The sequence below is a fragment of the Bos mutus genome, chromosome 6 (genome assembly GCF_027580195.1).
Source record: "Bos mutus isolate GX-2022 chromosome 6, NWIPB_WYAK_1.1, whole genome shotgun sequence".
NCBI lineage: Eukaryota > Metazoa > Chordata > Mammalia > Artiodactyla > Bovidae > Bos > Bos mutus.
Window position 1 is genome coordinate 90,232,264 of NC_091622.1, and position 13,656 is coordinate 90,245,919.

The 13,656-nt window shown below is 39.3% G+C and overlaps 1 protein-coding gene across 2 annotated transcripts in view; it reads left to right on the forward strand.

Annotated features, from left to right (window-relative positions):
* The first annotated feature begins 351 nt into the window (after positions 1-351).
* The window catches only part of USO1 (USO1 vesicle transport factor), an 80,234-nt gene continuing 66,929 nt past the window's right edge, over positions 352-13,656 (forward strand). The window contains exon 1 of one of the 2 annotated variants that reach the window (XM_070372528.1): positions 352-623. In XM_070372528.1, coding sequence (XP_070228629.1) covers positions 558-623 — 66 coding nt within the window. In that variant the 5' untranslated portion in view covers positions 352-557. The remainder of the gene's footprint in view (positions 624-13,656) is intronic. The other variant, XM_005909114.2, reaches the window with a different exon arrangement.

Here is a 13,656-nt window from a genome sequence, read left to right on the forward strand (position 1 = left end):
AGGCCGGGACCCCTTACCTGTCACGTCGGCCGAAGGAAAATTTCACTTTCGACTCAACAAAATATAACCCCAGACTTGACAGCTTGCAGTAAGTCCCGCCCGGCAACAATTAAACACCTTGCAAGCCAAAATGCGTACAAAATCCGTAAGGTCCCCTGCCGGCAGGGCCGGGCTCGGACCACGTGGGTGGTTGAGGCCAGCAGGAGGCACCAGCCGAAGGCGGGAGTAGGAGGTGTGTTCTTACGGGGGAGGGTGGAGCCTACGCAGTGGGCGGGGCTTGGGAGGACCCGGGCTACCAGCCTCCTCTTGCCTACTTTCCCCCTTTGCCTTCGCCCTTCGAGCCGCCACGTAACGCCACGTAGCCGCGCATGCGCATCTCAACTGGTGGCGGACGCTGTTTCCGGGCTTAGGGGGCTGGAGCGGCCGCTGAGTAGGCTGTGGCGGTGGCGGCCGGGGAGTGCAAAGTGCAGGCTTTGGGGTCAGGCCCTGCGGAGGACAGGGGAAGTTAATCTCTTCTTTCCCGAAAAGGCCGGTAGAGCCCGCGGCTGAGCGGCAAGATGAATTTCCTCCGCGGGGTTATGGGGGGTCAGAGTGCCGGACCCCAGCACACAGAAGCCGAGACGGTGAGAGGAGCGGCGGGTCCGGGACTTGGGAAGGGTCCGGGCAGAAACCGGGACGGAGGACATAGGGGCCCGGAGGTCATCCCCTGCGCGTCACCGTGGGCCGGGAGTCTACATGCCGCCTCCCCTTTTGCCCCCGTGCCTCTCTTCCTCTCCTGAAACCCGCAAGTTATTCCCTCACACCCGCAGCGCAACCCGCAGCGCGGCGGCTTGGCCCTGATGACAGCAACCGCGCCCCGGAGCTCCGCAGGCCGCTTGGTGGTGGTCCGCGGTGGTACCACCGGGAAAGGCATCCGTCGTGGGCAGAAGTGGCCCGACCTGCCTCCCACGCCCTGGGGCCGCGGGCCTGTCCCTCCCGTTTCGCCAGTGTCTTCACTGGCGGTGATTAACTAAAGTCCACCTCCCTCGCAGTCTGGAATGGGGCTTTGAGGAAGACTGCAGGAAGTTTAAAACCCAGCAGTTGACCAAAGCAAGTGGCTAAGAATAATACGATAGTTTGGGTCACAAAGCCACCTGCCCCTGCCCCTTCAACTGGAGGCAGGTCGTTCTTCAGGTATCATTAGTTCGGACCCCGTTTTTCAGCCTCACCCACTATTTGGGAAATACTCGCTTGGACGTTGTGGGGATCTTTCGCGCTCAAAATGCTTTGGGAACACGCGTCCCTTCCATTTTCTCCCCATTCAGAAGTCTGAACTCGTGGTAACAGGATTTGCAGCGTCACTTTAAAAAAATTGTTAGCTACTCAACACAGTTTTTGATAAGTTGGTTCGATTTTAGGTTTAGGATAAATCTCGAAGTTTGGTTAGTGTCTGTTAGGAATAAGTGTATGACCTTTTTTTTTTTTTTAACTATTGGTTTGAGGGTAATTTTAGGTCTACAAAAAAGTGACAAAGTATGACATTGTAAAAGTAAACTGTGGTTAGTATTCGTAGACACTACTGGATTGTCTATGAACGTTACTATGTTCTGTGTTACTAGCATCCTGAAGGTTCAATAATAGCTTTCATTTGTCAGGCTCTTACCTTATGCTGGGTACTGTGTTCTTTGTAGTTTACATTTTCATTCTCCTTAGATCCCCAACCACCTTGCAGGACAGGTGACAGTGTCCTCACTTTACAAATGAAAACTTGAGGCTTAGAGAAGTGAAGTCACTTGACCTAAGTCACACTGCTAGTAATGGAGCTAGGATTCAACCAAAGCTTGCCTTACATCAAGCCTAGACTTTATTGCTGATGTCTGCATTTTAATACATATCTGGGAATTTTTGAAATATATGTAATTATTAAAATTCATGTCATCTGAGTTAGAACTGTTTGAAGCAGAAGCTGAAAGCTGGTGAATCTGCTTTCCTTCATTTGAAAATCAGGAGATTTCACACACGGTCACGTGCACACACACATACGTGCACACATACACATACACATGCTCTATTCAGATTACCATAGTCAGCCCACCTCTTCAGCTTTTGTTCATGTATTTTATATTTTTGTTTGAGGCACCAGGTTTTAAAGTGTGGTTTATTAGAACTTGATTTGAATCCTTGCCTTCCACCTCTCATTAGATTGAACAGGCAAGAGATGACTAATACCCTATGAGTAAAATCAGAAAAATGCCTACTCTGATGGGTGTATTGAGGATTAAGTGAAATAAAAGATGGAAAGAAACTAGCACTTAGTATGTGTTCAATAAAAGTTAAGTTTTTATTACTTTTTTTTTTCTTTTTTTTCTTTTTTTGGCTGTGCCATGCAACATGTGTGATCTTAGTACCCAGGCCAGAGACTAAACCTGTACCCCCTGCCTTGGGAGCTTGGGGTCTTAACCCCTGAACTGCCAGGGAGGTCCCTTATTACATGTTTTCAGGGAAAGAATACTTTCTTTTTTTTTGTTTTTGTTATAGTCAGTCTTGTCACAATGTCCTCTCCAGAAAAGATGGTGTACAACTAATTGAATATAGGATTTTAAAGCTGAAAGGCCCTTTGCACATCATCCAGGTGGAACCCCATCATTTTACAAATTAGGAGACTGACGCACAAAGCACTGAAGCCACTTGCACAGTAATGCAGAGCTGAGACCAGAGCACTTTGATCTTGCCATAGTGAATGGAACAACATAGCTTTTATATCATGATTTCAAAGTGAAACTGGAATCACTTGTGTATCATGTATATATAAACTGAAAGGGAAGTGGGGGGCCCTTGTTCTTGCCTAACCTTGAACGTGTATATCAAAATTGGAAAACCAATGTCTTCTGATGAGAATTAATAGTTTACTCTGAGTTACTATTTTATTTCACCATCTCATTCCATCAGGAAGAGTAATTGGTATACAGGGTCATAAGTCACTAATTTAGGAGTATTTATAGAGCATTGGTAGACTGTTAGTATAATATTAGATCTTTTAATTGCTGATTTGATGTGACCTGGATATTCTAGTTGCCCGAGCTTAGAATTTCTAACTTCTGCTTTATCATTATTTTGTAGTTTTGTCCATTTCTGCAAAATTATATTATTTCCATTGTGGTTTCCCTTCTTTCTTGCTTTTCTCATATTTTCCAGTGGAAAGCCTCTTTTCATTGTCTTAAGTTCTGCCTCTCCTTCAAAAATCCGTCATGGATCCCTGCCCTAATTTGCACCCCTTATTTTTCCATCCACTAAACTGCAGATAATATTTCTCCTCTGATTAATCTTCAGATTAACTAGATTGTGCATTTCTTAGACTTTCTACCTTTTATATCTGCCCCATCTCTTCTAGACTCTTAAGCATCTTTGGTGCAGTGTTCATATATATTTAATCTGTTTTTCCATAGTAGTACTCAATATTTGTTAAATCATTTTTTACGATATTATGAAAGAAATCACAGATCTATAATCATAGCAACTGCAAATTACTAGGTGTTAAAACAATGCTTTTTAAAGACTGTAGGAATCAAAGTTCTGAAATGATTGAAATTCATTATGTCAAACTTTTTACTCAGGGATTTTTCAGATTTGCTGTGCTTTGACTGCTTTCCTGCTTTTCCTTAACTCAAATTTCTTCTAAATGTTTGAGGTGTATCATTGATTGTATGGTACCTAGCTTTTCATACTCAGTTAACAGTAACTTTGGACTGGTATTAAGATGTTCTTTAGAAACAAAGTAGTAAATATTTGTGTTTATATCATATGATAGTCAATAATTCTATAAAGTTCGAAATATTTTAAGTCTGGAGTTTCATTCACATTAAACCTTTCATATTTCATAGAGTCAAATAGTTTTTAATTTGATTTCTCTTTTTTACTTCAGTAGAGAAAGGCAGTAACTGATTTCTGATGATTAAAGTCTCCTTAGCCTTGACATACTTTGCTAGGTCCAGATTGAGTGCTCGTGCTAAGTGCTATGTCACCTCAGTCCTGTCCAACTCTTTGTGACCCAATGGACTGGTAACCCACCAGGCTCTTCTGTCCATGGGATTCTCCAGGCAGGAATACCAGAGTGGGTTGCAGTGCCCTCCTCCAGGGGATCTTCCTGACCCAGGAATTGAACCTTTGTCTCTTTTTTTTTTTTTTTTTTTGAACCTTTGTCTCTTAAGTCTCCTGCATTGGTACACAGGTTCTTTACTACTAGTTCAAACTGGGAAGCCCTTTTGCGAGGTCAGACATGCTAAATTTTCCATCTACCTTCCAACTAATGTCTTCTTTTTTTTTTTTTTGAAGATGAGTTTCTTGCAGATTCCAAGAAAAATGTTAACTATTTGTGATGATAAATCATAGGGGTGGGGTTCTCTTCTCAAATTGTGTCCCAAAACATGAAAGCTGCAAAAGTACAGAAAAGATATGTAGAATTACTGTACTGCTAAAGTGTCTTTTTTTAGATCAGACTTTGGTCAGCTGACTTGAAAAGCAGAAGGGCTATGGACACAGCTGTAGTTTCTTTTAATAAAAATTGTTATTAAGGAATGTGCACTTAAATTTAGACATAGTTTTGGTTTAGTCGAGCACATTATATACCACGTTACTATAAAATGTGTAGCCTGAAACTCCTATATCTGGATCCGTGGTTCATATTCTGTATTAATAACCCAGTCAGTGTTGGAACTGGTATGTGTTTTCTCTCTTAGCTCTTACAATAACAGTATCAGAGAAAGCCATAATAACGATTTGTGTTTTGATCACTATACCCAACCAAAGATGTCTCATATTCTTTAAAAGTAGTGCCTATTGAAAACTACATGGCTTTCTTGAAGGTTAATTATGTAGAGTATTTGTATCATTTAAAATTTACATATCAAAGGGTGTCCCAAAGAATGTGAGTAGCTGTAGTTGAAAGGATTTTGTTACTAAAGACATATCCTGTGTGATGGTCAAAAACAAACAAAAAACCTGATATTTGTACAAGGTTTATTAAATAAACAGTATGTTACGCTTTCAAATATTTTCAAGATAGAGTTAGAAAGTAAGTTGTGTTTGCCAAATCTAATTGATCATATCCTTTTTCTCCCTCCAGGAAACCATGTAGGTCTAGTGTTTTGAGAAACATATATTCGATAAAATGTTCCAGGATAAATTTTTTAAAGGAATGCTGCATTTAAAATAGAAGCCCTTCGTTATCATCAGCTTTATAGAGTTCATGAACTCTTGCCCTTTGGGTAACCTATAAATAATTCTTGATGTTTTATGATTTATAATTGTAATCACTTGAATTATCTTTTAGGAGCGAATATAAGAATTCCTTATGTAAATTTGTATTTTTGTACATGTTCCTCTTATTATTTATACTGCTTTGTCTGGTTTTTCTGTTGTAGATAACCTAGAAAAGGCATGCTTATTTATATTTTTATACCTCAGGCAGAAATACCATTAACTCTGTGTAAAAAGTCACAAATTTTTATAATTTATAAAATTTATAATTAAAGTTGATAATTTTAGTTTATAATTTGGAAACTATATACTGTTAGACTTTGAAATGCTAGCATTTGTGATAGGTTATTTGTTAGACAAGTTTCAGTATGATGCCTTGCTTAAAAGCATGTGCTTTTGGAAAACAGGAAATTTCTTAGAGAAAGCATGGAGAATACATGAAGCAGTATATTATGTTGGCTAACTTATTAGCCATTCCATTACATAATTGTAATGGAAATAGATTATGTTAGGTTTATGGATTGATCTGAAAAGAGACTGTTGTTTGACTTTGTAATCCCCCCCACCCACTTTAAGATTGAAACAGTTCAGATCATCTGAAGATAAGTCTGGCTCTTGCTTTTTTTTTTGTAAAATCTTCTCAGTGATAGAATTTGTTTTAAAACAAATTTCTGGCTCTTTCTGTAATCAAAACCAGTAACTTTTTATTTCATTAAAACAAATCAAATTGACTGTTGATTAGCATGAATTAAATTGAAGAAAGTAGGGAAAACCACTAGACCATTCAGGTATGACCTAAATCAAATCCCTTATGATTATACAGTGGAAGTGAGAAATAGATTTAAGGGCCTAGATCTGATAGAGTGCCGGATGAACTATGGAATGAGGTTCGTGACATTGTACAGGAGACAGGGATCGAGACCATCCCCATGGAAAAGAAATGCAAAAAAGCAAAATGGCTGTCTGGGGAGGCCTTACAAATAGCTGTGAAAAGAAGAGGAGCGAAAAGCAAAGGAGAAAAGGAAAGATATAAGCACCTGAATGCAGAGTTCTAAAGAATAGCAAGAAGAGATAAGAAAGCCTTCTTCAGCGATCAACGCAAAGAAGTAGAGGAAAACAACAGAATGGGAAAGACTAGAGATCTCTTCAAGAAAATCAGAGATACCAAAGGAGCATTTCATGCAAAGATGGGCTCGATAAAGGACAGAAATGGTATGGACCTAACAGAAGCAGAAGATACTAAGAAGAGATGGCAAGAATACACAGAAGAACTGTACAAAAAAGATCTTCACGACCCAGATAATCACAATGGTGTGATCACTGACCTAGAGCCAGACATCTTGAAATGTGAAGTCAGATGGGCCTTAGAAAGCATCACTGCGAACAAAGCTAGTGGAGGTGATGGAATTCCAGTTGAGCTATTCCGAATCCTGAAAGATATGCTGTGAAAGTGCTGCACTCAATATGCCAGCAAATTTGGAAAACTCAGCAGTGGCCACAGGACTGGAAAAGGTCCATTTTCATTCCAATCCCAAAGAAAGGCAACGCCAAAGAATGCTCAAACTACCGCACAACTGCACTCATCTCACACGCTAGTAAAGTAATGCTGAAAATTCTCCAAGCCAGGCTTCAGCAATATGCGAACCGTGAACTTCCAGATGTTCAAGCTGGTTTTAGAAAAGGCAGAGGAACCAGAAATCAAATTGCCAACATCCGTTGGATCATGGAAAAAGCAAGAGAGTTCCAGAAAAACATCTATTTCTGCTTTATTGACTATGCCAAAGCCTTTGACTGTGTGGATCACAATAAACTGTGGAAAATTCTGAAAGAGATGGGAATACCAGACCACCTGACCTGCCTCCTGAGAAATTTGTATGCAGGTCAGGAAGCAACAGTTAGAACTGGACATGGAACAACAGACTGGTTCCAAATCGGGAAAGGAGTATGTCAAGGCTGTATATTGTCACCCTGCTTATTTAACTTATATGCAGAGTACCTCATGAGAAACGCTGGACTGGAAGAAACACAAGCTGGAAGCGAGATTGCCGGGAGAAATATCAATAACCTGAGATATGCAGATGACACTACCCTTATGGCAGAAAGTGAAGAGGAACTCAAAAGCCTCTTGATGAAAGTGAAAGTGGAGAGTGAAAAAGTTGGCTTCAAGCTCAACATTCAGAAAACGAAGATCATGGCATTCGGTCCCATCACTTCATGGGAAATAGATGGGGAAACAGTGGAAACAGTGTCAGACTTTATTTTTGGGCTCCAAAATCACGGCAGGTGGTGACTGCAGCCATGAAATTAAAAGACACTTACTCCTTGGAAGGAAAGTTATGACCAACCTAGATAGCATATTCAAAAGCAGAGACATTACTTTGCCAACAAAGGTTCATCTAGTCAAGGCTATGGTTTTTCCTGTGGTCATGTATGGATGTGAGAGTTGGACTGTGAAGAAGGCTGAGCACCGAAGAATTGATGCTTTTGAACTGTGGTTTTGGAGAAGACTTTTGAGAGTCCCTTGGACTGCAAGGAGATCCAACCAGTCCATTCTGAAGGAGATCAGCTCTGGGATTTCTTTGGAAGGAATGATGCTAAAGCTGAAACTCCAGTACTTTGGCCACCTCATGCGAAGAGTTGACTCATTGGAAAAGACTCTGATGCTGGGAGGGATTGGGGGCAGGAGGAGAAGGGGACGACAGAGGATGAGATGGCTGGATGGCATCACTGACTCGATGGACATGAGTCTGAGTGAACTCCGGGAGTTGGTGATGAACAGGGAGGCCTGGCGTGCTGCGATTCATGGGGTCGCAAAGAGTCGGACACGACTGAGCGACTGATCTGATCTGATCTGATCTAGCATGAATTATTTTAGTCCTGTAGTCGTAGTTAGGGAAGTTCTCTCCAAAGAAGTTATAACTGTGTTTTAAACCTCCTGAAGGCAAAGTTATATCAAATAAGTTGGGGGATTTCCCTGGCAGTCTCATAGTTAAGACTCTGGGCTTCCAGTGCAGGGGTACAGGTTCCATCCCTGGTTGGGGAATTAAGATCCTGTATGCATAGCAGCCAAAAAATTTTTTTTAAAAAGGAAGGAAAGAAAAGAAAAAAGTTGGTATTAGGTGCTTGATAAGTATCTGTTGAATAAATGATTGAATGGTTGAATTTTATTTTTTTAAATTGACATTACTGACTTTCATTTTCGCATGTCAGTTAAATAGTTACTGAATACTAGAAAATATGAATTTCTATTAGTAATTGTGAAAAAATATTGCAAACTGCTTTATGTCAGAGTCCTTTAAACGTACCTCAGCATCCTAGTTTTATGGTACCTTCTCTTTTTCCTGTCTTAATTCTCACTGATTTCTTATTTTCATATTCCTCATCTCAAATTTTTTTTCCCTATTCATTCCTTTTCCTTTTGCTTCTTTTTTGGTCTCTTTTGTGTATCACTGAGTAAAAATAAACTATTAGTAAACAAATTTTCACTATTAGTAAACAACAAGCAAACAAATTCAGATTATGTTGTGCTTTTGTGGTGTGTCCAACTCTTACGATCCCATGGACTGTAGCCCACTAAGATCGTCTGTCCATGGAATTTTCCAGGCAAGAATACTGAGGTGGGTTGCTATTTCCTACACCAGGGTATTTTCCTGATCCAAGGATTGAACCCCCATCTCCTGCATTGGCAGGCAGATTCTTTACCACTGTGCCATAGGTTATGAGGTTGTAATTCTGTGACTATGCCCACTTTACCAGTTATTAATGGAATTTTTTGTCCTTTTCATATTTTTCTTGACAAATGAACTTGTGAATCTCACATGACAATCTCATCAGGCAAGAGTCCTGATACATAATCACCTCCATGAGCTACATGATGTTATACATGTTATTGTACTAATTAGCCTTTTAATTTTTTTTATACAAAATGGCAAACAATACTAGTAAAGTTTTAAGTCCTCTTTGACTACCATCTCCAATTTCAGTTCTGTTTCCTGAAATAACTACTATTCTTATTTTGGTATAAATCCTTCCACACACTTATAAATAATCATGCAGTATGGAATTATATATTTATATGAGCATGTTTATCTCTTTTTCATAAATGATACACTGTTTATAGTGTTCTGCAGCTATCTTTTTCATTGGTATGTCTTGGAGATATAAAAACATATTAAAACATAAAGCTACTTTATTATAAATTACTTAAGACACCGGATTTTTAGTTTTCTTAACTACGTACCCTCTTCTAAGAGACTATATCTTGATAACAAGAGTGAGTGGTCAATTGTTCAATTTTGTCTGACTCTTTTCAATCCATGTCTAATTCATCACTGTAGTTATCTCTGAGAAAATCTAGTACCTAGTTAGCATAGTATGAATTCGTTGAAATACTGCTGTCTCTGAAGTTTTTCCTTCTTATTACTCCCTTCAATCCTTTTAAATAAAACTGTGGGTTAAATTTTACTTGTATGTATGATTTCTCGTTAGAACTGGGTTTTTTGTTGTTGTTAATATATAGTACTCTGTTTAAGGCAAGAATCACAATATCAAATCCCAGCAGTGTCAGGTGGGCAACACCATTATTCAAGTGAAGCAGGTCAGGTTAGAAAAGAGAGCAGAGAGGCCTGGGATGGAACTGAACCTGCATATCCTGCCTTGAGAGTGTAGCTAGTGTTCAGCTTCACCTAGTTGCTGCAGAGCTTAATGGTTTTAAATCCCATCCCCATACTGTAAACACGTGTCTTTTTCACAGCCTGTTTAGTGTCATGTGTTTTGCATTTTTGTGCTTTTTGTTGATTTCACAGTTAAAACTGGCCCCAAGTATAGTGCTGAGCTCTTACCTAGTGTTCGGAAGGATAAGGAAGTTGTGATGTGCCTTAGAGAGAAAATATGTTTGTTAGATTAGCTTCCCTCAGGCATGAGTAATAGCGCTTTTAGCTGTGAGTTCAGTGTTAATGAATCAAGATGTATATTGAGCAAGATGTCTTTAAACAGAAGCACACATTAAACAAGGTTATGTATTTGATCCAATGATGAAAATGTTACCAGAGGCTCATAAGATCCTAGGCCTGTATTTCCCTTAGGTACAGTGGTTCTGCTGCTGCTGCTGCTAAGTCACTTCAGTCATGTCCGACTCTGTGTAACCCCATAGACGGCAGCCCACCAGGCTCCGCCATCCCTGGGATTCTCCTGGCAGGAACACTGGAGTGGGTTGCCATTTCCTTTTCCAGTGCATGAAAATGAAAAGTGAAAGTGAAGTCACTCAGTCGTGTCCAACTCTTTGCAACCCCATGGACTGCAGCCTACCAGGCTCCTCTGTCCATGGGATTTTCCAGGCAAGAGTACTAGAGTGGGGTGCCATTGCCTTCTCCGGTACAGTGGTTCAGTATCTGCCAATTCAGTGTCCATGATAACTGTAGAGCATAACTATCAGGAATCACAAGCACCAGTTGTGTTCAGAAAGTAGATGAACAGTACGTCAGTCAGGTGATCTGTTAAAGCAGGTACTAGAATAAGAGCAAAGGCTGATATATTCTGGAAGTGTCTTTAAATGTTTCTGTTATTGAAGCACTAGTTGAAAACATACTTATTATAAATAATCCAAATCAATATATAGGCTCAAATTGCCCCTTTCTTCCTCTCTCCACATCTTATTTCCCGTTACCAGGAGTAATCTCAAAGGAAGTTTTGTGTACATCCTTCCAGAGTGTTTGCTTTGCATTTACCAATGTTTATCACATAAATGAGTTTATTTATAAACTAAGATATTTATATTCACAGATATTTGATTTTTTTTAAATTTTAGCAGTAGGTGTTAGAATATTTCTGTTTACTAATTAATGAACGTAGTTGGGTCCCCACAGCAAGAGGTTTTTTTTTTTTTTTAATTAAAAGTTTCTTTGTTTCAAGTAAACAGGCTGAAGTGTCTTTTTTGGTTGTTACCAGTATTCTGTGATATAACCTTACACGTATTGACTGTGCATTGACTTTTGAACAACACCAACCTTCTGCACAGTGGAAAATCCTCCTGTAATTTATAGTTGTCTCTGTGTATCCTTTGTTCCTCCATATCCTCAGATTTAATTGATTGAGAATCTATAGTATTTGCTGTTGAAAAAAGTCCAAATATAAATGGACCTGCACAGCTCAGATCTGCTGTTCAAGGGTCAGCCACATTTACATCTCTGTTGATTCAGGCAGTAAAATTCTGGCAAGGTCACTTGTTTCAAGTCCACAGAATGGTCATCTAAAATGTTGTGCCTTGGTAGTATGCTCTGATGAGTACTTTGCTAAAAGGCTTAGGGAAATATCTGACTTTTTACAAAAGTAGACAGGATTCATATTTTCTGTATTGTAACTCATTCTTTTGATCAATAATGGCAGCAAAATGTTACCTGAAAAGGAGCAAGGTAGCATTAAAATCCGTGGGATTTAAACTTGTAATTCCTTTGTAGGTAAGAGTGTCAACTAGGATAACAGCCTTTGACTAGTAAATTCATGCATTTTTCTTTAAATTACTAAGTGGCCTCATTGGTCAGTTTCTGAGAGAGTGAGTTGCTGGCAACAAAGTCCCTCACCTCAGGATCCCATTTGGGACACTGAATAAACATATTCTTCAGTTCTAAAATACTGTCCTTTTTTCTTCTGATGGTAAGGGCCTCTTTCACTCTGCTTCCCTGCTTTTCTGCTTGCTGTATTCTTGTTACCCTTAACCTACACGTCCACCAAACCCAAATCACTGCTTAACTTGAGGCCTTCTGACCGGCTGTGCTATCCAAAGCAGTATTGTCCTTCCAGTCTCTGTCTCATTTCTCTATAATCATTTCCTTCATCATACTAACTATTTTCTATATATTTCTTACTTGTTTTTAATTTATTCTGTTGTCTCCTTGCTTTTATAGTCTCATTTGAGTAGGTACCTTCTAAAGTGATCCACTGCTGTTTGCCCAAAATAGAATTTTGCAGGCCCCAGCAAAATATTAAGCAATTTAGCAGTATTTCTCAAACTGACTGTGGTGAAGGACCAGTGGATTGATTTCCCCATGCCCCCTGATTTCCAATTCATCACAGACCAATACTTTTGTAAAACAGTAAAAATGGATTGCTAGGAAAAATGAAATGACAACACAGACACTCATACTCATGAACATATAATATACAAGCCCAGTTTTTTAAAATTAAACAACCATAAATGTAACCAGTTGTTACAGAAGTTGCTTATTTATAGTCTTAGTTTCTTTCTTTTTTATTGAAGTATAATTGATTTATAATACTAGTTTCAGGTGTACAATGTAGTGGTTTGATATTTTTGTACATTACAAAATGATTACCACTATAAGTCTAGTTACCATCTGTCACTATACAAAGCTACTGCAATATTATTGACTATATTCCCTATGCTGTACATTATATCTCTGTGACTTATTTTATAACTGTACCTCATCTCCCTCACTGTTTTACTCATCCCTCACGCCTTCGCTTAGTCCAGTTTCTGAATTTACCTTGTCACAAACACGACTCTGTGGTTGCACTGACCATGGCTCCCATGAGGGTAGCAGCACTCTACAACATTTTTTGAATCAATAAATGAATCACCAACTTCAAAATTATGGCACCGAGTTCTTCAGACTCTGTCATTCCCATTCCTTTAACCTTACCAAAGCTAGAATATTCTGAGATATTGAAGAGTGATTGCTGATTCATGTCAAACTTCAGCTAGCTTATTCACTGATGTTTTTTGATTCTCTGAATCTTTTTTTTTCTAATGATAAGAGAGACATTTGAATACATACTTGTTGAAGGAAAAGCTGTAGACGTATGTCAAGTGAAAAATGAAAGTGCTCCAGGAATGGGCATTGAAGGTACTTCTGTCTTGTTCCTTTTCTCTTACGGTGCTGGAGTGGTTGTTCTCGTAATTATGAATGCACATGTGCATGTATTGCCCAAGGACGAAATGCTAGAAGTTGAATTCTAAACAGTAGCTGTTTCAGACATTTTATTCTTTCTTCTCAAGCCTCTTGGCCTCTTAAATTCAGTTTTTTCAAGTATCCTTTTGCCTTATCTATCTCTACAGCTCTTTGCCCATTGTCCGCACCCTAATGTATTTTTTTAAAAAACCTTACTTCATGTTTGTTATAATGAACTGACATATTTTCTGTAACTTCCTTCTGTTCCAGTTCATCTTTATTATCTCAGCCAGATTCTTTAAAAGTGAGTGTATTAATTTCTGAAGTACTTATATATGGTGCTGCCTTTTTCTTAAATACCTGGTAGCTTCTGATTATAGCTTTCCCAACATAAAGCTTCAACTCCCTTGGAACAAGGGGCTATTCCATCTGTACGCTGGCTGGGAAGTTAAGGCCAAGGCTAATCAGGGTTGGTGGTGGGGTGTAGTGCTAGTGGAAGCATTTCACAGAAACT